Raw genomic sequence first — 22,921 nt, 5'->3', positions numbered from 1 at the left:
CATGATGCAAGGGGTAAATCCGATGGCTGCTTGATTGGTCCTACCTATTTATAAGTCCAATTCGATGATTTAAAAAGATATATTAAAGTATTTTAAATATAATATAATTAAAGGTCACTTAAGGTTTTATTGGTATATTATCCCATTTAAGATCGTATTATAACCCAATTAACTTGATTGAGAGAAGCTAGGTTAAAACTTGAAACCCACTATGACCGACTTAATCCTTAATTAGGTGTCATGATACAAAGGTATATGCCCACTAGGCCCGAATAGGCCCAACCAAGGCAGTCCGGCCAAACCGATTGACAACACTAATGATGCAGATACGGCTGTTTTTACCTCGTTGGATCAGCATGACCGATTTTGAAAGCCCAGAGCCAAGAAGAATCGGTCCAACCTAGGATTTTGGTCCAACAAGGGTTGGAAATAAAATTAATAGTTATTTAGTATTTTATTTCATGCATTTTATTTTCCAGATTTGGATGTAGGAGTTAGGATTTATTTCCTTGCATTGACTTCTTTTTTATGATTGTTTCTTAATTTAGGTTAGTTTCCATTTCAGTTAAGTTTCTAATTTCATGTTCTTATTTTCTTATATATTAGCTGTAATCGATTGAAGACTTAGAGTGATTTGATTATTAAATGAAGATGTTGAGTTTGTGCACAAGTGAAGTATGTGATTCCCCTTTTTCACCCTCTCTATTCTGATTTCCTATTTCTTTCCTAAAGTTCTCCATCACCTAAATTCATTGATATCATTTGTCCAATATGGCCTGATATGACCGATACATATCAGTATGTATCAGTTTGGAGGTGGCCGATGATGCCTTGATCATATACCGTGAACTAAATCCCTGCAAGGAAATTACTAATCGCTTTTATATATGTTTTTGTTAATTCCAGCTTTCTGTGTCTAAAGTAATGATTTAAGGTTACAAAATTAGGAATCGGATACAGAATTTTCAGAAACAGAATCAATCCTGGTTTCATAACCCTATCCCTCTCCATTCTCCGTCCGTGACTCTGTGTCCTTGCAGCTTGCTCTGAATCTCTGACCTCACGTTAGCTCCTTTAAAGGAACATAATTCCTTTCAACTTTCAAGTTCTACTTTTTAACTTTCGAACTCAAATAGCAAATTAACAACCAAAGTTTGGACATGTGACTTGTGATCATCACTCATCAGTGCCCCGTGCTTATAAAAAGAGAGAACCTCTTCTAATTCGGTGTGGGAGTGCGATCTCAGCAGCTCTGAAACTCTTGTTTAGTTTCAGAGAATCAGAGTGGTTCTGTTCTGAATGTGGTTGCTGAGATGATGTTGAAGGGGAATGAAGAAATGAACGATGCAGTTGGAGTGGGAACCAAAGGTAAAGAAGAAGATGTTGACGACAGAGACATGGAAGCTCAACAAAACCATAACAAGGTTTGAATTCTGAATTTTGTTCCTGAAATGGGTTTTCTCTTTCTCACTAACATATCATTTGTGTTTTGACAGATCCTCAAGATTGTTGGCGAAAATGTAGGAGCTGGGGATTTTAGTGCACTCTATCATCTCAAATGCTTACCATAAAGCATCTGGTTGCAACCTTGACTTTACATTAGGTAGAGAATCATCTCAGATTTTACTAATACTTCTCTGATTAATTGTTTATAATTTATCAATCACCAATCTTTTGCTTGATTCATGATTTTATGTTTTGTCTCCTAGATGCTGTGGTGATGATCTCTGTAGCCATGGTGCGCATGGCTACTTACTTGAACAGAGTGATGAATATGATGGAAGCCTCGAAAACCATTGTCGTTTTCCTTTGGAAGTTGTTGAGACAGTCTCCCTTTTCTTCTTACAAGGAGTGTGGAGATTCAAACCCAGAAGCTCTAGGCCTTTACATGGCTCAATCCCTGAACGACTATGGGATGGCTTACTGCCATGTGATTGAGCCAAGAATGAAAACATCCAGATAAACTGCCCATGAGAAAGGCTTTCAATGATACTTTTATTGCAGCAGCTGGGGGCTATGATAGAGATGATGACAATAGAGCTATAGTGGTTACACAGATCTTGTCGCATATGGTCGCTTGTTCCTGGCCAACCCAGACTTGCCTAGGAGGTTTGAGCTCAATACTCCTCTCAACAAGTTCATTAGAGAGACAGCTTATATACAAGATCCCACCTTTGGTTACACCGATTCTCCATTTCTCGAAAACATAGCATGAAGGGCAAGTCTACATACCGGAGATTAATTTCTTCCTCATGTTTGCCTTTATCTTGGTTATAACCACGAGACCACTAAAATAGGAAATGCTTATGGTAACTATTTCAAGTTTCTTTAGCTCCTTTTCTTACACTTGTATTGTGGTATTTGCCTTATGACCTCCAGTATTAATCTTTTAAGTCTTCTTAATCCACAGGGATTGCTGTCATGGCTGTAATATTGGTCACCACATCATTGTCCATTCACCTTCGCTACGACAATTTTCTTCGTTATGTATGTATGGCACTATGTCCAGGTGAAGCGTTATGCCTTTGAAGCAGAGCAACAGGTTTCAACTGAATACCTAATCAGCATTGGCTCTGGACTAGGCGTCACAAGAGCCCCTGGTGTTGGGCTGATATACAGAGCTAAATCCCATCCATATTATCTTACATTTTGTTTTGTTCTTCATCTTTGTCAAGTACTAGCCCTTGAATGAAAGGTTTTTACCAAGGCTAGTTGGACTAAAAGATTACAAGATGTGGCTACAAGGATAGAAGGATTGGCATTGAGGGACCACATAGCTATAATGGGTTAAGTATGAGAAGAAGAGATACAGTTCTTGGAAACATAAAGAAGCCATGGGGTTATTTACATGTTAGGTCACAATAAAGTAAAGGCTAGTCTGGATTCTTGTCTCATTAAGAATGTGATTTTCAATTATGTTTACGACTTCTTAACGAGAAATTGCAAGCAAGGATTTATTGACCATGCAGATTCTAAACAAGAACTTAGTACAAGTCTTTTCGGATGTATCCGATGATATATTATTATTGCCTTAAGGTTATACCTTAAAGTGTTCATGATTAAAGACAATATAATGCATTGTGTTAGAAGGGTTGTCACGTTGTATATTTTTCGAAATGTGATTCAAAAATATAGATATGAGCATTTTTATTGTACGTGTGTTAGACATGATCCAAGTGAGTGTCTTGTATGGATAATTGTTAATTATTTATGCAATGTGGCACTCTAATAATTAGTTGTGTTCATCTACTTGAGAGGTCCCTTATACTTTGTCCATCTTGGTATGCGGGTGATTGATGGCTAAATAAAAGCCAGTTACTTGTAGAAAAACGGTTATAAGGTGCACCCTTGATTAAATTAGGCTCTTATATTTGACATGTGAATGAATCATAAATTTATTCTTGCTTTTATTTAGGCTATTTTACTCTATCCATAACCATACACACGTGTCTATACATCGAATCATTTTCCATGAATAAGGCTTCATGTACGGTTACGTGACAGGCAAGTATTTGTGCTTCCATAAATGGTTTTTCGTGTTGTCATTAAGAGCGTTTAGAAGGACAATTTGGAGGAAAAACAAAAACATGTCATCACAAAACTGTACATGTAACTTTTTTTTTTTTTTTTTGTAGGAGTACATGAAACTTTCATGCATTGGTCATGTACTCTAGCACCCTTGTGTGTCCTCTATTACGTATAAAATGACCTTACTATCATCCCATTTGATATAAAATGACCTTACTATCCTCCCATTTGATATATAATACCATTTGATCGCACCTAATGGATACATTCCCCAATTTTGCTTGTTCCGAGAACTCTCTCCCTAAATACTAAAAATGAAAAATTAAGAACCAAAGTTCTTAAAAGCGGAATGAAGATTGAAGTAATCATTGTTGATTCCTAAATCGATCCAATCCAATCGATTCCAAATCATTTTATGCTAAATTTAGGCTCAGCCGATCCACCTATTTAGTGAGACCATAATATGTAATGTTAGTTTTCTTGTTTTTATTTTATTTATTTTATTTTTATTTTTTATTTTTTATTTTGTCTAGTATGAATTTCAGATTATTGAAACCATTAAAGAACTATTCTCCATAAAATTATTTACCCTTTTTTCTTTCTAATGCGGCACCCGTGTGTGGGGAATCTGGATCAGAAGAAAGAGTCCTGGGCTGCGTGCAATTATCTTGGGCTCCGTGTGTAAGCGTTTTTAACAGTAGGACACGTGCTAGACACTCTGCTGCACTACACATGAATTCAATCTAGGAAAGAGAGGTAAGAAAGAGTGGTAAGAAATCAGATGAAATTTTACTACTATCATGGTTGCAGGAATTTTCCTATTACCTGGACTCTCAGCCAAAGAAATGAAATTTCTAATAGTATTTTGAAAAATACAAAAAATCTAAGAAGATACATATCAACCGGGTGGGGAAGTGAAATATTTCATCTATGTGGCTAAGAGCTTGGGTAACAGAAAAGTTCCTGCAACCAGAATAGCAGCGAATTTTTTCCGGGAGAGTGACGGTTAAAGCTCTGTAGAACGAGCATTGCTCATTTGTATAACGGCTAACACACACACTCTGTGTATCAGGTCTCCCGCTGTCACGACTCTCGCATCGAAGAATCGGATCTGTAAAACGAAGAGCAATATCAGTCAGGTCCGGATTCTAGAAGCATTGCTTAGTTTAGTCTTCACATCAGATCGTAGGAGCTTGGGAAAGAAGCTAGAAAAAAAAAAAAAATCTGAAATCTCTGGGATCAAGTGAGGTATCTTTTCTCGAATTGTTCGATTCTGACCTCGATCTCTGCTTTTAGTTCAATTTTGTTTAACAAATTCTGAAATCTCGCAGGCATTTACGTCGAAGTCTTCAAATTTGAGGAAAGTGAAACTGTTTGCGTACAATGCGGTTTTACTGTTCCGAGAGATTCTTCGAATGCTTGGATCTCGTCGTTCTCAGTTTCCAGCTTTTTGGAGTATTCAACTGCTAGTTTGTGATCCTGCCAAAAATTTCATGGCGGAACTCTAGTGTAGATGCCTCTGGAGTTGGAAGTCAGTTCGTATTACTGTTAAGAATCTGCTGGATTAGTTTTATTCATTTCAGATCTCGACTTAGAAACCTTGCCAAACCCTAGAAGTTCAAATCGGTGATAACTTTCCTTAAGAACTGTCCTCTTTTGGCGGAGTTAGAGCTTCAATTGTTCAGTTACATTAGCAGTATTAAACGATGCCGACACTTCTTCATCAAAGACAACAGCAGCAGCAGCTCTTGGAAAATCCCTATCCGATTTCACCTAGTTCTGCAAGTGGTTACCGAAGATCTATCCCTCCTTTCGGCCGTACTGGTCTGCTTGTTTTGTTGTCTCTTACGGTAGTTCTAGGAGTTCTTTTTCCATGGATGCGTATGTCGGATGGCCTTTTTTCACGCAATGATGCCTCGATTACAAAATGGCGGGATTATACGCTTGCCGAAGCAGTGTCTTTCGTGGCAAAGAACGGAACCGTTATAGTCTGTGCCGTGAGTCAACCTTATCTTCCTTTTCTAAACAATTGGTTGATTAGCATCGCCAGGCAGAAGCATCAAGAAAAGGTCCTTGTGATTGCCGAGGATTATGCGACTCTTTACAAGGTCAATCAGAAGTGGCCTGGTCATGCCATACTTATCCCCCCTGCACCCGATGCTCAGACCGCCCATAAATTTGGTTCTCAGGTATTCTTCTTCTTCTTCTTCATCTAAGGTTGTTTCATTTTCGTTCACTGACATGCCAATATGCCATAGTGAAGTTAGAGAGGACCAAACCATAGATGCTTAGTTCCAAGTGATGAAAGACGCAATGTATTGTCTTCACCTTTTTATTGTTATATCTTCATTCACTTTCTTCTTTTTTACTCTGCAACCTTATGATCTCTCCCAACCGTGTGGTGCTTTCCACAGTAGAGCTGAAAATTGTGGATGCTTGCTTCGAATAGTGATGGAATCAATAGCTAATACTTCCCTTTCTTCGTTATTATATGGCAATTTTTTCCCCCGATTTTCTCAGCAGCTCAATAATATATTAAGCCTATTAGTAAAGATTTATGTCAAATCCAGTTCTCAATTGCATGATACTGCTAGAGCCTGGATCTCTTCTATGCAATTATGACTTTGAGGTTATGGATTAACCCCAACTTTCTTATTTTTTCTGTTCTGTTTGTGCTTTGTTCTTTAACTCAACTGCATTGTGCCTTTTTTTATTTATTTATTTGGGAAAACTGTGAGCTGGCTGATTATCTTTCTTGACTCAAATCACTAAAACATGCATGTTCAATTTTAATTCCCTTTTAACATAGTTGGAGCAGTTTTAAAGAGGCTTTGTATCAGCTCTGTGACCGGGAGACTACATCACACTGGACCACAGCAGGGCCCTGGTAATCTTGTGAAGTTAATTATTCCCTTGAGGGAGATAGGGAATCCTGATTTAGTCCCTCATCCAGTGTAATGTGGTGGCCTCAAAGAGGGCTGAAGTGATGCATGCTATCAATAGCTGAAATGCTGATCTGAAACCTTTTGGTTTTCAAGGATGATTAATAGTTCCCTCTTTTTCAATGTTCTGATTGAAATCAACAAAATAATCTTTTTTAAAAGTAGGCAGGGGTATCACTTTCACTTTTTAAGTTTCCTACTTTATGGTTCTCAAGTTTTAGCTGTTGCAGAATGATTTAGATTTCTGTAGAATGTGGATTCACCATATTATGTTGACCTCATGATATTTTTCTCGATTTATTTCATTTGACAGGGATTCTTCAATTTTACATCCCGCAGACCTCGCCACCTGCTGCAGATTTTGGAGCTTGGGTATAATGTTATGTACAATGATGTTGATATGGTCTGGTTGGCAGACCCATTTCCCTATCTGCAAGGGTATCATGATGTTTATTTCACTGATGACATGGCTGCAGTACGTATTCCCACATTACATCTAAGATTTAATTTCTTCTAATTGTCACTATGCATTAAGTAGGAGGTGGGTTCGAAAGAGATTGTTAATCGTTGTGGTTTTGAAGCACTTAGTACGGTAGGGCCACAGGAACTGTGGGATTTGAATCTACTTCCCCAAGTTGTCAAGTTTTAGAAGTTAAGTTGTTTATAAACAAATGTGTTGAAATCATCCCAATTATCTAGCCCTAGAAAATTTCATTCCACTGTGGAAGGAGTAAGGATATGCATGCAGAACCCCTAAAAGTTCTTCATAGGCATTTCTGATTTTAAACATTCTCTCAAGACCAAAATTCGGGGAATTTGATTTTTTCTCTCTCCCACATCTTTACCCCTTTGGTGATCAAGGTTCATACCTCAAACATGGAATGAAGGCCTATATCACTTTCCATGATTTCTTGGTGAGGGAGAAATATGTAAAGAGGGAAAATCTGTGTACATGACAAAGCAACAGAAAGGAGCTTAACCAAAAGGCAACTGTTCACCCTAACAAATCTCATATTATCATTTAAAATGGCGACTCAATCATTTGTAGAACTTAATGGATAGGCACCCGGAAATTCATTCCTTACAGTAGCCCTGTCCATCAGCTGACATCATGGTATTCCCATGTTGGAGTTTATGGCTCTACAGTCACAGTTCTGGTCCTTCTGGTACTGTTTTGGGTTAGGAATTCCCAGTATTTCTCCCCCCATCCAGCCAATGAAAGTATAATTTCTGGGAGATGGCAGTTGAATAGGGTTCAATAATGTTCTTGAACCAAATCAGAAAAGCAAGCAGCAGCTGCCATGTTTCACAGTACTTTGTTATGTCTTCTTCTCTACTAGTTACTTCACTGCAAATGCACCAAGGCAAGTCTTACTGATGCAGTTACACACATATAGGAGCTATTTTTGTAATTTTATTACAATTTGATAATGTTAGCTGTTGCCATAGGAGTTAGTAGGGATGGTGTCAAGTTCCAAGTCTATTTTCAAGTTCAGTTTTAGAATCCATTTAGGAGTCTTTATTTTCTTTATATATGGATATGTAACCAACGATTGAGAGTTGGATTTTGACTGAAGTTTTATTGTGTTGCTGCCAAAAGCTGTGGGTGCACAATCTATCTCTTCTTCCTTGATCTCCTCTTGTTTCAGGTGTGATCCACCCCTATTTCCACCTTTATTCTTTAACTCTTTAAGTTTCTGTTATGCAAATCTCTTCCCTCCCTTATATATATATATATATATATATTCCCCTTTATTTGAATTCAAGTTTGAACCATTTCAATTTATTGGCTGCCGTGCTGTTTTCTACGGTGGCTTGGAATCTGATAGGAAGCAATAGAATTCTTTTGTCTCAATTCTGTTTTAATTGAAACTTTGGAAGCTGAATCCATACCTGGTAGCGATCTGAACTCTAGTGTTTGATCCCATTTGATGAATCCAATTAAGAGATCTATGCTAAGGTCTCCTACTGATTCAAGAAGTACTGTCCATCCTCACTTCAGAAATTCATGACTAAAATAATATTCAAAGTCTGAGTCAGCCATTGGTCTAACTCTAGACGATTGGGTGGTTAGGAACTTTACTCTAAAATCTCACCGAGATTGAGTTTGATTTAGGTGAGATCTTCTCATCAGAAAGACAAACTGTTCCTCTGCCTCCTATGCCTGTCTATGAGAAGTAATTTTCTTCTTATGCCAGTCCAAGCCATATTTTCCTGACATTATTAAAAACTCTTCCAGATCTGAACTTTGTTATTCTGACAAACCCAGAATCATGATCCAGTACCTGCCAGAGAGAGAACGAGTGTGTTCTTTGTCACTGACCTTCAATCTTCATTTAGAACCAGCTAAGCAATTGTTCTCTAGATAGGGATTACAATTGGATAAGGAAACTGAAGATAGGAAACTACAACTTCACAACCATAAACTACTAAAACTCTATCCGACTGGGACATAGGAGTCCAAAGGACCCAATAGATATTGCAGCATAATAGTTATATTCATTCCACTGCTGATAATTAGATTCCGAAAAGCCCCTTTGTCTTGATTTAATTACCCTTTGTCCTGTATTCTGTTAGCCTACTTCAAAAGGGTCCCCAAATTGTCAAGGTTAGGCCTTTTAAGACATCCAACCGATTTTGTAAATTTCTTCTTCCTCGATCTTATTACAAAACTTTTGGAACCCAATTCAAACCAAAATGAATTAAAACCGGATGATTAGACTGAATAGTCAAACTGAGTGACTGAAACTAAAATCCAACTGGACAACTGAAACCGAATAACCAAAACTGAATGATATTATGTTTCAATATTATACCTATTTCATCAACCAAACAAATAAGCAAACAGCATGTATGTCTTGGTATCATGCCCGCTCCCCCTCCCCCACCCAAAAAAAGGGGGGGGGGGGGGGGGGGGAAGAATGTGTCCAGTATGTTCTTTCTAGGGTAGTATTGTCTTACATCTTACGGATACAATTGGCTGATATTTTGTTTCTCTTGGCAAAAATAGGTGAAACCTTTGAACCACTCTCATGCATTGCCAGCTCCTGGGAAGAAAGGGCGTACTTATATTTGCAGCTGTATGATTTTCCTGCATCCCACTAGTGGAGCCAAACAAATCATGAGGAAATGGATTGAAGAACTTCAGGACCAGCCATGGTCAAAAACAAAGAAGTCCAATGATCAGCCTGCATTCAACTGGGCTTTAAATAAAACAGCTGGGCTGGTGTGTTTCTTTTCTTTTTTCCGTCTCCCTCATAGTTTTTGGAACCTAATAAATGCATTGTGAAATGGTTTTGGATGTGAAAATTTTCAGTCCAAACTGGTTGGACTGACGAAAACCAACTTAAAAATCGAACTGAATTGAACCCTTGATGGTTTGGTTTTGGTTTTCCCTTTTATGAAACAGTTAGAAAACTGAACTGACCAAATGAACCTACCAAAACCGAAAAAGCCTGATAAAACAAAAATATTATAAAGAAAACATGTCTTACCAATATGCTTAATGTATATATATATGAGAAACCAAAATTGAATCGATAATAACCCGATAGACTGATAAGTGAAACCGAAATTTGTCTTCATGATTTGGTTCAGGTTGGCCTAATTATAAACCAAACCAACAGTTTGACACCCCTAGATGATCCAAACAAAAGCTTGCATGAAAACAAATTATTTCCTTAACCTTGGGTTGTTCTCCTGATCTTACTGAACTAATTTGATAACTTGCCACAGGTGGATCTGTATTTGCTACCTCAGGTAGCATTCCCATCGGGAGGGTTGTATTTCAAGAACCAGACATGGGTCCAAGAGACCAAAGGATTGCACGTCATTATTCACAATAATTACATTACAGGTTTTGAGAAGAAGATAAAACGTTTTCGCGATTTCGGGCTTTGGTTGGTTGATGACCATTCTCTTGAGTCTCCACTTGGTACGCTACGATGAAGCATCCATCTTTATAGAACCAAGTTATTCCAGGAGAAAAAAGTCATCACCATTGTTTTGAATTGCAGCTACCCCATTCTTGGATGTACAAAGGGGTCCCAAATGTTGCCAGCACCTCAGCCTCCTTTGATTTTTACATTTAAAGGAATTCAATGGTTGATGCAATTCAGCAGATGCAAAGAGTGTTTTCAACTATAAATGTTGAGAATTTTCCTTTCAATCTTTGAAAGAAAGTTCATTCAGAATGACACTGGTGCGGGAGATTAAACCCCAGGGGATTGGTAAGCACGGAAGCACATGGTTTTATGCAAGTCAAAGTTGAGGAGTCCAGATGTAATTCATATGAAGCTTTAATTAGGTTAATCTGAATCGGATTATTTATTTTGAGTTCTCTTTCACTCTACATCTGTAAGTTTTAATGCTATTTGGCTGGAAATGAAATGGAAGGACAGGAAATGAGATTATTTTTTAATAGAATGAGAGTTTCTGTTATTATTAATAACAATGGATGCCTACATAACTTTCAAAATGGGCACATAGGTTAATGAAGTTCTACTTTACTTTCCAACCAAATCACTTTCATTTGAAAAGAAAAAAAACGAATTTCATGTGAGAAGTTCTTAGTATACCATTATGATTAAAAAAGTTTTTATTTTGTTAAAAACTCATACTTACCTCCTTTTTGGCTGTGTATGTATGCCTGTATGTGCACAGGCACAATGATTGACTAAGTATGATATATTACATAAAATACCAAATTATTTAGTTATTTGAGGTCAAAACTATCTTATAATATCAAAAATAAAATTTAGGAAAAAATGAATAAAAATAAAATTACAGTAGGTGCATAACTTTGATTTTATGAAATATGTGAATATTCCATATATTTTAAAAACATTCTGCAAGGGTTGCATTTTTTAAAGGGAAAATATTATTGTAATCAAGGTTGCTGAGAAAGAAATTGTAACTTTACATTATTTGCCCTTGACATGGTGACAAAGTATTACATAGCTTCGCTATGTTTATATTTGGAGCAAGAACTTTGCCCATCATCACCCATATATTTAGATCCGTAAATCCTCCAACAATTACATTGTGGCAGCTAAGGTGGGGTTGGAATTCTATGTATTTGTGGATCTAAAGATCCTCTACTCAGCATGGTATGTTTTAGTTCAATCCAAGTTTTTCATGTACAAAAAGGAGGTATAAAAAAAATGGACCGAGTTTCTCTATGCTTGCGGTGAATGAATTGGGGAGTGTAATTTCTTCTAGTATTTTTACTATTTGAGAGAGAGAGAGAGAGAGAGAGAGAGAGAGAGAGAGAAGGACACCACACTGCAATGGCAGAGTTTTCATTATCAAGCTGAGTGGCCAGCAAGCGCACCAGCAGAGGTACAGGAAAAGAACGAAACAAAACCATTACACATTGATCTTTACATCTTCCAGACGTTTTATCCTCCTTTACATTTTCCGTACTCTGGTCTTCCGATCTGGCCTACCCAAGAAGTTGAGAAATAGATGCAAGTGGGAAATTTTAATTCAGCAGACTCTCACCTCCACCAACAGCCCAAAAGAGGGGTTGAGTAGAGGATTCTATTTTAGTTCCCGCCAAACCAAGGGACCTGTTTCAAATTTACTGAGCCGGAGTAAAGGTTTAGCCTTGCCACGCCACTGAGTAAAAAATACTTCGCCACGCAAGCATTTTTCTAAAGAGAACGGATCCACTGCTCTTTCAATCACCTGGTTTCTAGGTGAGCATCCAACACCTATCTCACTTTCTACCATTATATGGGTGAAGAGAAATATACTTGTAAGCAAAAGGGATAGGTGTTCGATTCTCACCCGTACCACCAAGTGATTGAGCAACTAATCCAATCTCGTAAAGAGGTAATGACCGACCAAAGCTTTCAAAAGTTCCAACAAATGCTCTCTCTCTCTCTCTCTCTCTCTCTCTCTCTCTCAAAAGGGACAGGTGTTCGACTCTCACCCGTACCACCAAGTGATTGACCAACTAATCCAATCTCGTAAAGAGGTAATGACCGTCCAAAGCTTTCAAAAGTTCCAACAAATGCTCTCTCTCTCTCTCTCTCTCTCTCTCTCTCTCTCTCTTAGTTGGACTCGTAAACCTAAATCTAATTTGTGGTGAAGGATTGCCTTATGATTCGCATATGAGAAACCCATATGCCCGTGAAATCCAAAACATAGCACACTGGTCACAGCCTATGTTCTAGAGCAAACGCCTAGGGATCACTATTGTCACGCATTCCCTCCCCTCTTGTGTGTGTGAGTAAAGTCCCCTTGGGCAGTTCTAAAAAAAAAAAAAAAGCCTATGCCAAGGGATGAGAATGAAAGAAGGTGTATGCTACCAAGGGATGGTGTGTACATAATTGTTTGACTGCATGATCCCCTCGAATTAAATTGTAACATGCCTAGCTAAAAATGATAAATCCTGTTGTGCGCAAAATCAAATGATCCATAAGAGCATGAGCCAAGCTAATTGAAGATTGAGTCGGGATTGAAAGTGGGTTAAGTGATCCCCAATTTTGAATGGTCACCTTCCTCCAAATCCTCAAAACAACTCCGAGCACATAGGGTTGGAAAATGCAAGGGAACGAATGGAGACCTGATCTCCATGACTCCATACCAGAGTGAGACTTCCGCTGAGAGCTTCGGCAGTGAAATGTTTTTGTAGGGGTTAGGGGTTCAGCTCCGATACCACTAGTAATGGTCCGGTTCAAGATATATCTGATATACAAACTTTGGATTCTGCCTTATCATTAAGGGGAGGAATATTAACAACATTAATCAGACTAAGTTTTCAATCTCCCATAGAGAAGATTTCACCAATGATCTATGGCCATTATAATTCCCCACTCCCTACTAGTTGAAGTCCCAATTATCCCTCAAACTATAATGCCATTCATCCACCATTAGAAGATGAATAGGAAATCTCTTAAAAAGTTGAAAAAATGAGTCACTTTGGTTTATTCTTTCCCAATCATAAAGGCCATCTCAATCGATGGCAATTGCTTTACACTAGTGCCCCCAGGGCCCCAGCCATTATCTTATACACAGGAGAGATCCTTAATGTGTGTGTCTCATCCTTCAATGATGGCCAAACTCACATGAAAGCTCATGTTTGTTATCCCTGTCTTCGGTTGTAAAGCAAAATATAGCACCACAAGGAGGTTGGGGGAAGCAAAAGTTCACCAGGAATGAAGAAAAAAAAGGGCAAATCCCACGGAAAGTTTAAACTAAAGACTTACAGAAGACAATTATATTCAAATGATGAATGAAACTAAATGAAAATCTAAGTCGAATGCAAAATATCATCAGGAATTTTTTTTTTTCTCTTCTTGACTAAGAGAATGTAATGGTTACTTGCAGTCTGAAAATCATACTATAACCAGAGTTTGTCAATTAACAGTTAAGGCCGTAAATTATAAATCCATTTCCAAAATCAAGATTTGGGTATCAATAGCCTGCATCAACGAGAAACTACATCACTTGTTAGATTATAACAATACAGCAACACAGTAGAAATACAAGTAGACAACAAGATGAATTTACAAGAAGACGAAGAAGAAGATCAGAACCCCAAAGTCCCACAAAAAGTTCCAAAACTATCTATTTGTTACCATCTTTGGTGGGTTTTTGCGCAAACACTTTGATCTTTTCGTATGCAAATTCCACAGGATGCACAGGGTACTCCACTGGAACTACCGATTGACATTGACGCCGATTCACAGAGATTGTCCAAACAAACATAACAATGAACGCAACCAGAGCTCCACATCCAGTTCCGAAGATTAGTCCAGCAAGAATCCTTAACAGACAAGTGCTTCTTTTCTGGATTATCGGAGGGTTACTCTGCACTGCAATAATTCGAGGATCTGCTGGTTGTGAATGTAGCCAACTCGGTACACTTCTTAAATTGAAGCTCCAGGAATAGATAGTGGTCGTCTGAGAAGAATTCCCACTGGACGAGCTCATACCCACAAACACCTCTTCCCCTTTCCACATCTCTGATAGATCGATTCGGTAAGAAATCAATGGAACGGATGGTTTTACAGCACCAGATTTACTCAATCTAACTTCCAAAATTTTGGTACTGGCATCGTAATCGATCCACGAATGCAATTTCTTTCCACTGTTCAACACCAGATTGATGGAAGAAACATTTCTCACTTGTGCAGATACGAGGCTACCTATGTCGACCCCAACGTGGTTTGCATTTGGATCACCTAGCTTAGCATCCATAGAGGTGTCAAACTCAATCGCCAGAACTCTTTTTCCTCTCTTCTCCAGTCCTGGACTAAGCCCAAATGAGCTTCCATCGAACAAATCCGAAGGAAAACTAGTCGGAAGAACGACGAAAGCAAGGCCATCACCATCTTCCGGCGAAATCGAGAAGGAGAAGTATGTAGAGAAAGACATTGGCTCTTTTCGTTGTCCTCCGATAAACCTAACAGGTTTCCTGTAGATAAGCCGCCCAGCGCTGGAAACCGAAGGACGAGTGATCTTGACCGAAGAACCCCCATCAACGACCTCGGTATCACCGAACAGAGCAATCTTGGAATCAAAGTTTCCGCCCTTGTTGAATCTTTTGAGTGAAAAAGAGAGGTCCAAACTCGCAGCTAGGGTTACAAAAGAGAAAACGAGAAATGCGACGAAGAAAGAGTACCTCGAGATGGGGAAACTCGCCATTATCGCAGCGTCGTCCAGCTTGCTCGATCTCTTCGATTCTGCTTCTCCTCCACTAGGGTTTCTCTAGACAATTACTGAGACCACAACTCATCTAGGATTCTAGATTTAGGAGACGTCATACAAGTTATGCTTGTGAGACTTGAGAAGAAAGTTTTGCTCGAGAATCGGGAAAATTAAATTAACTAGACCTGTTTTTACAAAACTCTCTCTCCCTCTCTCTCTCTGCATTCGATTCCAATGGTCTTTTCCTTTTTTAGTGGTTACTGTGCTGACAAAGGGATTAGACCAAAAGTAGAGTGAGGGGCAAATAAGATTCTCCCGCAACAAGACAAATGGGGCCTTAATTAACTTGATAGTGATCCATGATCATAGATAAATGGGGCGCTAGGTGACTTGATAGTGATCCATCATTATAGATGAATGGATCCAATTAACTTGATAGTGCCCTATCAAATAGACCAACGGGCCCATTCAGTGATTTAAAAAATCAGATCAACCGATTCGGACGAACCGGATGAGAATCTACCAAGGCTGATCCCAATTCTAATTGAACCAGATTGGATTGAACCAAATTGAATTGGTTAATCCCTAACATCTCCAGGCCAATAATAGGGACATAGGGTTTCCAGACTGATTCTAACTGATGTCGATCCAAAAGAGGACCAATTCCTGACCCCAATTTTAGGTCATTGAAAAAAAAAAATTAATGGGTCAAACAAATTGAAATTGAACCCATAATAAATCATAACAAGAACATGAAACAGTTCCCAGACTGATTTACACTTGTGACTGCCTTATCTCAACTTAATGGGTCGACTATATAAAGATTCCGCGAATATAAGGATTTATGCAAAATAATTGATTAATTGTAATAAGGTGTCAATTGTCTACTTGACATATCCTTGATATATCCCTCATAAAAAATTTCCTTTAAATTTACACCGTTGATTCTGATTAGGATTCCTTTTAAACAACCTCACGATTTATGAGTGGCGGGCACATGGAGGACCACGGAGTGGTGGCATATATCTGAGTAGACAGTATACTCTAGACGGTTTAAAAGCATAGAGGTATTGTGCATCGAGCCTACTTTAGCTGAGACCTTTACAGGGAAACTAAAGATGCGCGTGCCTTTTATTCTCTTGGGTGGATAAACCTTTTACATTTTCGGTCAACGTCACTCACAAGGAAGCAAGAGTTTAGCTCGAAAAACGGTAATTGCTGCACATATCACGATGGTAAGAAACTTAAGAAGCAGAGTTAAGACCAGGGTTTAAAAATCCGGATCCGGATCAGTTCAGGCCCATCTGTCATTTGAGGAATGGGCTGTATCGGTATTGGCCTCATTCCTGGCCAATCAGGTATCACCGTATGGTCCATATCGATGGTTGCGTTCATTGTTATAGTTAGGTGAAAAAAGAATTATCAAATTCTAAACACACTTATTGAGGAGTCATTTGGACAAAATTCCAATAATGAGGATGTTTAATAACCTAGAACCCAAGATTTTGATTTCTCTTATCCACTGGTTTGATAATTTCATAATCTTCTCACAAACCATCACGTGCAGACCTTTACCCTCACCCAATTGAGTTGTGAGTTGTGAGTTGTGAGTTGTGACCACACTATGGCTCTTTTTGTTATTTTTTTTTTCCTTTCCTGTCTTTTTTGGTCTAAAGAAGGGAGTTGGGGGTAGAGTAGGTGAAAACCACTAGACACTGGTGTGCACATTTCCTTGGCAAAGTCTTTTTCTCCCTTCTCCCCACCCCTAAAAAATTAGCTGTCAAACTGTTTGATGGTTTTGCTGATGTTCTGAAATTTTAATGAATAAAAAAAAAGGGAGAATACCAAGCCCAAGTGAAGTTTACACCAATAAGGGACAGGGTTTTCTGAGTGAGCAGCAAATCTACAAGGTGTGACAGAACCGTTTTGTACATGGGGAGCATTGAGATCATTTCATGAGTGAGAGTGAGAGAGAGAGAGAGAGATAGATGGGGGATTTGACTCGTCTCTAATTCTTGTCCAATTCTCTCTCTCTAATTCTTGTCCAATTCTCTCTCTGTACACAACACGTGTATATTCTCAAAATCCAACGGTTGTGGAAGATTTTTGAAATTCACACCCCACAAATGTCTCAAACTTCCACAACCGTTAGATTTTGAAAATGTACATATATTATACACACAAAGAGAATTGGACAAAAATTGAATGATCCAGAATTGAGGACGAGCCGGATCCAGAGATAGGTGGTAGCATACTCTCCCTTAGCGGGAGTTGAGATCCCCAAAACATACACATCAAGTATGAACACCTACTCCAGTTACTGCCATTTAAAGGAGAATAGGGGTATTTATGAAAACAAAGGGACAGGTGTGGCTTCAATTCCACTTGACTCCAGTTACTGCCATTTAAAGGAGAATAGGGGTATTTATGAAAACAAAGGGGCAGGTGTGGCTTCAATTCCACTTGTTGCCATTTAAAAGAGAATAGGGGTATTTATGAAAACAAAGGGGCAGGTGTTGGCACATGAAGAGTATGTTCAAGATGACTTAACTAGTAGCATTTTACTACATGTTATGTTTCACAACTAACACAAAACAGTATCACTTACTATTAATCATTTACAAAGCAACTAGGTTTAAAATAGTGACTGCCCTTCAACTGGCATCTAATAGAAGTGCAACAAAATAAATGCCATACATATGCTTCGTCTTTTTGATTTTTAAATGACAATTAACATCAAAATAAAGGATATTGAAGGATTTGATGTTTGAAATCTTTTAATAGTTTTAAAAATTAATTTTTTTCCCCAAAATGTGTGTTAAATAGGGTTGCCACTTCCTAATAAGCACTTAAGTGATCAATAGGTCTAACTATTGAAAAGCATGTCTGAATGGTTAACAAACATGTATCATGGAAGAGACATAACTTTTGGAAACACCCTCCTATATAAAGTATGACAATCCTTACTTCAAAAAAGTTTTTTGGTTTTCTCCATTATTCTTTGGTTTTGTTTTCTTGAACTATTAAGCCTAACCTTACTCTCTCAAAGGATCAGAGTCTGTGTGCAATTAGACAGATATCAGTGGTTGTTTTATCTTGGAGGTAAAACGCATGAATCCCCAATTGTACCATTTGTAGGCGGCCTTTCAAACCTTAAGGAGAGTATCTATTTCTAATACGGCTCAACCTGTTTGGTTCATTGGCTTAAACAATTGGTATCAATCTTCCTCAACAGTTACATCTTACTTCAATCAAGGAATGCATCTCAGCAATATCAATCTTGTAATTCTCAACATCGGGTACTTATTTCTAACATTTGAACCTTTACCTCCTTCAGATTAATTGGAAAACAATTCCATTCTCAAGTTCACCAATTTGATTTGTAGACCCATTTAATGAATAGATGCAAGTTTCCTAATATGGATAGAACTGATTAGCCTAGAGACTCAAAACGAAGATCAAGTTCCATGTGGACTAAAAAATTCAAGTTGCCAACATCAACATCACAAACATGATGCTACCAAAAAAAAAAAAAACAGATCACAAACATGATTAAGAGATTTACAGTCTTTCTCATTGCAAGTAACCATGCCACTAATTCAAAAGTTATGCAACTTTTTAAGTTGTTCACAAAATAAAATTAAAAAGAGAATTCATAAATGCATACAAACCCATGACTTGGTGTCAATGTCTTTGATATGTTATGGAATTGACTCCAAAAATCATAACCCAGTGTTTATATTGCATGAAGCAGAACCATTCATGGATTAGGTCCAGTAATCCATTGATAAGGAGAAGAAAATGATTAATAGCAAGAATAGAGACCACTTACATCTGGAAGAGGCTGAAACAGTAGAAATTGATTCTGAACTGTCATCTTGGATCCTGGTCAAGACTGATGTTTACAAGCTTGGAGCTTCCATACCTGATGCGGCCTCAGCATACTGCAGGTTCCCAAACACTACAAGTTCTAAATATAGCCCAAATTTGGAACAAAGGGATAAAATTTAAGAAGCCCTGTTTTTTTTTTTTCAAAGATTATATTTTGTGTTTGGTAAACCCTAGTTTTATCACAAAATAAAACATTACCCCAGAAAAAAAAAAGAGTCGCATCCCAGAGGTGGGGTAAACATGCGAACATGACCATGGAATGAACCCAAGTATACACATCCTATACAATCTTCAATCACAATCCATGGTCATCAAATCTGACAACTCATTAGTTTTCCCTCTTTAAGAAAGATGGGATACAGTTGAACGAGTGTAAGCTCCACCAAAGCAAAAAATGACTAAGTTAAAAAGTTTTTGCGACGTCTGTTTGTGACCAACTCAGGATTTCCTTTTCTCATCATGGCTACGAACTCTTCATAGTTAATTCTTCCATCCTGCAAAACATTAAGGAAATATTAAAAGTAAAAAACAAAACAAAAACAAAAAACAAAAAACAAAAAACAAAAAACAAAAAAACAGGAAAAGGGCCACTGAATAGCGAAGCTTCCACTGCTACTTTCATGAGGGGGAAAAAAAAAATTAATTTAACATCCTTTTAGTAGCTGGAATTTATAACATTTCTTCTCATAATGACGAAATAATAACGTTGATTTATTCCAAATAGATGACTATAACTAGTAACCTGTAAAAGTGGCATTTTAAACAATATAGGGCTTGTAGTTCAATGGTTGTTGGTTTATGCAGCTTTCTGCCTGCCTTTTATGAATGGAGATGATTTCATGCATAACAACTCATCAAAAGAAAAAATAATATCAGAAAGAAGAAAGATGAGTAATAGGTATCCAAGAACATCAGGATCATGTACTAATACAACAGTTACTGATAAAGAAATTTCTAGACGAACTATTTTGTCGTCATCCTTAATAATGATTGATTTCATTTCCCCTTTAATCTTTTTTGGGAGTTTTTTTTTTTATATCATCAGTGGCCATAAGAACATTTTTCATTTTAGACAGTTTTTCCCACAATACATTTATAAATTTTATTTGATAAAATTTACCAAAAATGTGAACCAGTACTGAGTGTGTGAATAGAGATAAATCAGGCCTTTGTGTTATCTTTCTTAAACATGTTCAGCACTGCAGATGCTACCACAGTGCCTGAAACCAGCATCCAATTGAACAACTAATCCAGGGTTTCTTCTATCTCCTTTTTTTATTTTTATTTTGGTAAGGAAGTGGGATGTGGAGGCTCCTCCAAAACATAATAAAAGTCAATGAGACTTACATTGTCTGTGTCAACTTCTGCAATGATCTCTTTTATTGTTTTCTCGTCACCCATGTTGTACTTCATCAGGGCTTGCTCCAATTCCTCCATAGTGATGTACCTACATTTTTGTTGTTTTGGGTAGGAGGGGGAAGAACCATCAAAACAATATCCTAGTCACTCATATGACTAAGATAACAACAAAGCAAACAAAACCTTAATTTTTGGGGAAGGGAAAGATCACCCGCTCTTGTCCTCGTCAAAATACTCAAAGGCAGTAAACAGATGGTTTTCTTTCTCCAGTCTATTCATGTGCATTGTAGCTGTTATGAACTCAATATAGTCAATGGTCCCATTTCCATCCACATCGGCCTGAAAAGGTGTCAATTTTGTAATTTAACTTCTAATGAGTACAAAATCATCAAACTAATTAATGTCTATAAACATTTATTATCTGTAGTTTCATTTCCCCCTTTATTACCTTATTTTTTTAAGTTGGGGGAGTGGGTGAAGGAGATTAGGGAGTGAGGGAAAAAGTACAACGCATATGGTTGCAGGCTGGCATGGACAGGGGAACTAGACATAATCAACAGAGGATCCCCCGTCTCAGAGTTTGGATCAAGAACAAAATCCGTCCATATGACTGAAATAGGAGACACTAGTAAGCTACCAACCTAAGAGATGACCAAATAGAGAAACTCTTCCTAAGTTAGTTACCAAAAGAGCCAAGAGAAGAACAAAAAACTGCCCTTATCACCATAGAGCTGACAAAAGAGAACTACAAGCAAAGACTAAATATAAACTGACAATCCCCAAAGAAACCAATAAGCATTGTGCCCCAACCAATAATTCCATGTCTCTTTAACTGTGAGCAATTTTGGTTTTCCCTGGAAGAAACAACACTCTTAAGTAAACTAATCATCCGAAAAAAATCATTTGGAAATTGATTACCTACAAGATTACAACCACACTTCCTAGTAATCTATGAAACAATATAAGCATCAATCCAAAAGACAAATATATAATAGCCAGCATGCCTACATAACATACCTCAATCCAAAACCAACCTAATCGAGTTCAAGTTTGTACTTATCAACCAAGGTGCAAACATCCATGCACACCTTGAGCTCAGGTCAGGTTGAATTTAAACCAAGTTGCACACCTAGCACAAACCTCACACGTGGTACTCACAAATAATTAACCCAAAAATCTAGGTGAAAAACATGAACAACCAAGAAACTGACATACATCTAACAACCAGCATGAATTTTGTGTATAGTCCACCTAGGTGGGTGCTTCAATCAAATTGTTTCCGACCATCACTCATCCAATAAGTGGCCCCAAATTGAACATTCCAGAACAATTATGTGTCAATTCAAGTGAATGATATCATTGAGGATTTGTCGAAGCTGATGAAAACCAGTTCCATCATGGTGTGCTCAGTTCCTAGATAAGATGTGGAAAACCACTGAACTTGGATGTAACTTATTTGAAATTATTAAAAAAAAAAAAGGGAACTCAGATTATACCGCTTCCATCAATTGCCTCACTTCAGACTCAGAAATCTTGGTACCAAGTTTTGGAAGACCTGCTTTCAGTTCTTCAAAAGTGAGAGTTCCACTGTTATCTGTGTCAATGGATTTGAACATCTCTTTCAACCCCACGATCTCCTCTTCGGAAAGATTTTCTGCAATCACCTGGAAGCATAGAACAAAGAAATCTTATTAGATCTCAAGGGTAGGAATGTGATTTGAGCACAACCTAACAATACTCACCTTCAGTGCTACTTTTTTCAGTTTGTTCATTGCCCTGAACTGCTTCATTCTAGTCAAGACAGCAATATCGATTGGTTTGTCAGATGCATCTCCATCTTCTCTCATCCATGGGTGGTCTGTATTTCATTCTCAGCAGTCAATCTTTAGGCCTTTAATATCCAGAAAGCCCAAATAGTTACAAAAGAATGTGCTACACACAAGCACATAAATATTTGAGATCATGAAACAAAACTTTACAGGTTTGAAAAGATCTTTGAAATGAATAAACAATGACAAACAAATAACAAAGGTATGCACAACTTTCTTGAATGAGGATTAGGGAATTCTTAAGAAGAAAGAGATATGATCATTGAAAATCGACCTGATTTTCTTTGCATTCGATCAATAGACTTGACACACTTAGAATGGAACAATGCGGTTGGGGTTTGGGCCTGATCAATAGAAAATATAACAAGACTCAAAGACCCCCCCAAAAAAAAAAAGACGAAAAGGGGGGTGGGTGGGAGGGGAGAGAATATCATCAACAAACTAAGTGCAAAGTAAAGATAAAAAGGGTAAGGAAGTCGGACAAGGACATCATGTCGAAAACTCTTCCAATAGTTCTTTTTTTTTTCTTTAGCCCAATCCAATCAATTTGGTTGAAGGAGGCCTATGTAATGGTTGGACATTTCTCAACCGCATTTGTATCATAAGCAAAACTCTAAGAATACTTCATCCTCACTGGATCGGTACAAATGTTTTTTTGAATTCTCGGAACAAGACAGAATAAAATAAATTCAAAGTTGGGTTCAGTAAATAAAT

General features: G+C 37.7%; 3 protein-coding genes and 1 pseudogene across 6 annotated transcripts in view; 2 read left to right on the top strand and 2 right to left on the bottom strand.

Moving 5' to 3' along the window:
• Nucleotides 1-1,344: 1,344 nt before the first annotated feature.
• Nucleotides 1,345-3,246, top strand: LOC122082262 (annotated as a pseudogene).
• An 837-nt stretch (nucleotides 3,247-4,083) lies between these two features.
• Nucleotides 4,084-10,890, top strand: LOC122081339 (UDP-D-xylose:L-fucose alpha-1,3-D-xylosyltransferase MGP4-like). 4 transcript variants are annotated; one of them, XM_042648411.1, is made up of 8 exons: nucleotides 4,084-4,284; nucleotides 4,601-4,776; nucleotides 4,860-5,717; nucleotides 6,784-6,945; nucleotides 8,048-8,119; nucleotides 9,481-9,696; nucleotides 10,206-10,404; nucleotides 10,487-10,890. In XM_042648411.1, exons 3-8 carry the CDS (start codon nucleotides 5,235-5,237, stop codon nucleotides 10,546-10,548), a joined length of 1,194 nt encoding a protein of 397 aa, XP_042504345.1. In that variant the 5' UTR covers nucleotides 4,084-4,284; nucleotides 4,601-4,776; nucleotides 4,860-5,234; the 3' UTR covers nucleotides 10,549-10,890. The 4 variants fall into 4 exon arrangements, with proteins under 4 accessions (XP_042504345.1, XP_042504347.1, XP_042504348.1 ...); XM_042648413.1 differs by lacking the exon at nucleotides 8,048-8,119 and having other exon boundaries at nucleotides 4,096-4,284; XM_042648412.1 differs by lacking the exon at nucleotides 4,084-4,284 and having other exon boundaries at nucleotides 4,353-4,776.
• Nucleotides 10,891-13,845: 2,955 nt separating this feature from the next.
• On the bottom strand, nucleotides 13,846-15,359 carry LOC122082678 (L-type lectin-domain containing receptor kinase VIII.2-like). Its single transcript, XM_042650394.1, has 2 exons — nucleotides 14,057-15,359; nucleotides 13,846-13,900 (listed from the first exon to the last, which is right to left on the bottom strand). The coding sequence occupies exons 1-2, from the start codon at nucleotides 15,123-15,125 to the stop codon at nucleotides 13,893-13,895; spliced, it is 1,077 nt and encodes a 358-aa protein (XP_042506328.1). The 5' UTR covers nucleotides 15,126-15,359; the 3' UTR covers nucleotides 13,846-13,892.
• Nucleotides 15,360-19,129: 3,770 nt separating this feature from the next.
• Nucleotides 19,130-22,921, bottom strand: part of LOC122082353 (calcium-dependent protein kinase 1-like) — a 7,832-nt gene continuing 4,040 nt past the window's right edge. Inside the window, exons 4-8 of the mRNA XM_042649852.1 lie at nucleotides 22,121-22,236; nucleotides 21,875-22,042; nucleotides 20,590-20,717; nucleotides 20,367-20,466; nucleotides 19,130-19,513 (exon numbers count right to left, since the gene is read on the bottom strand). Of these exons, the coding sequence (XP_042505786.1) occupies nucleotides 19,418-19,513; nucleotides 20,367-20,466; nucleotides 20,590-20,717; nucleotides 21,875-22,042; nucleotides 22,121-22,236 (608 nt within the window). The 3' untranslated portion in view covers nucleotides 19,130-19,417. The remainder of the gene's footprint in view (nucleotides 19,514-20,366; nucleotides 20,467-20,589; nucleotides 20,718-21,874; nucleotides 22,043-22,120; nucleotides 22,237-22,921) is intronic.

This window comes from Macadamia integrifolia, chromosome 6, assembly GCF_013358625.1.
Source record: "Macadamia integrifolia cultivar HAES 741 chromosome 6, SCU_Mint_v3, whole genome shotgun sequence".
NCBI lineage: Eukaryota > Viridiplantae > Streptophyta > Magnoliopsida > Proteales > Proteaceae > Macadamia > Macadamia integrifolia.
Note: the sequence above shows the minus strand (reverse complement) of the source record. Positions and strands in the feature narration are given on the sequence as shown.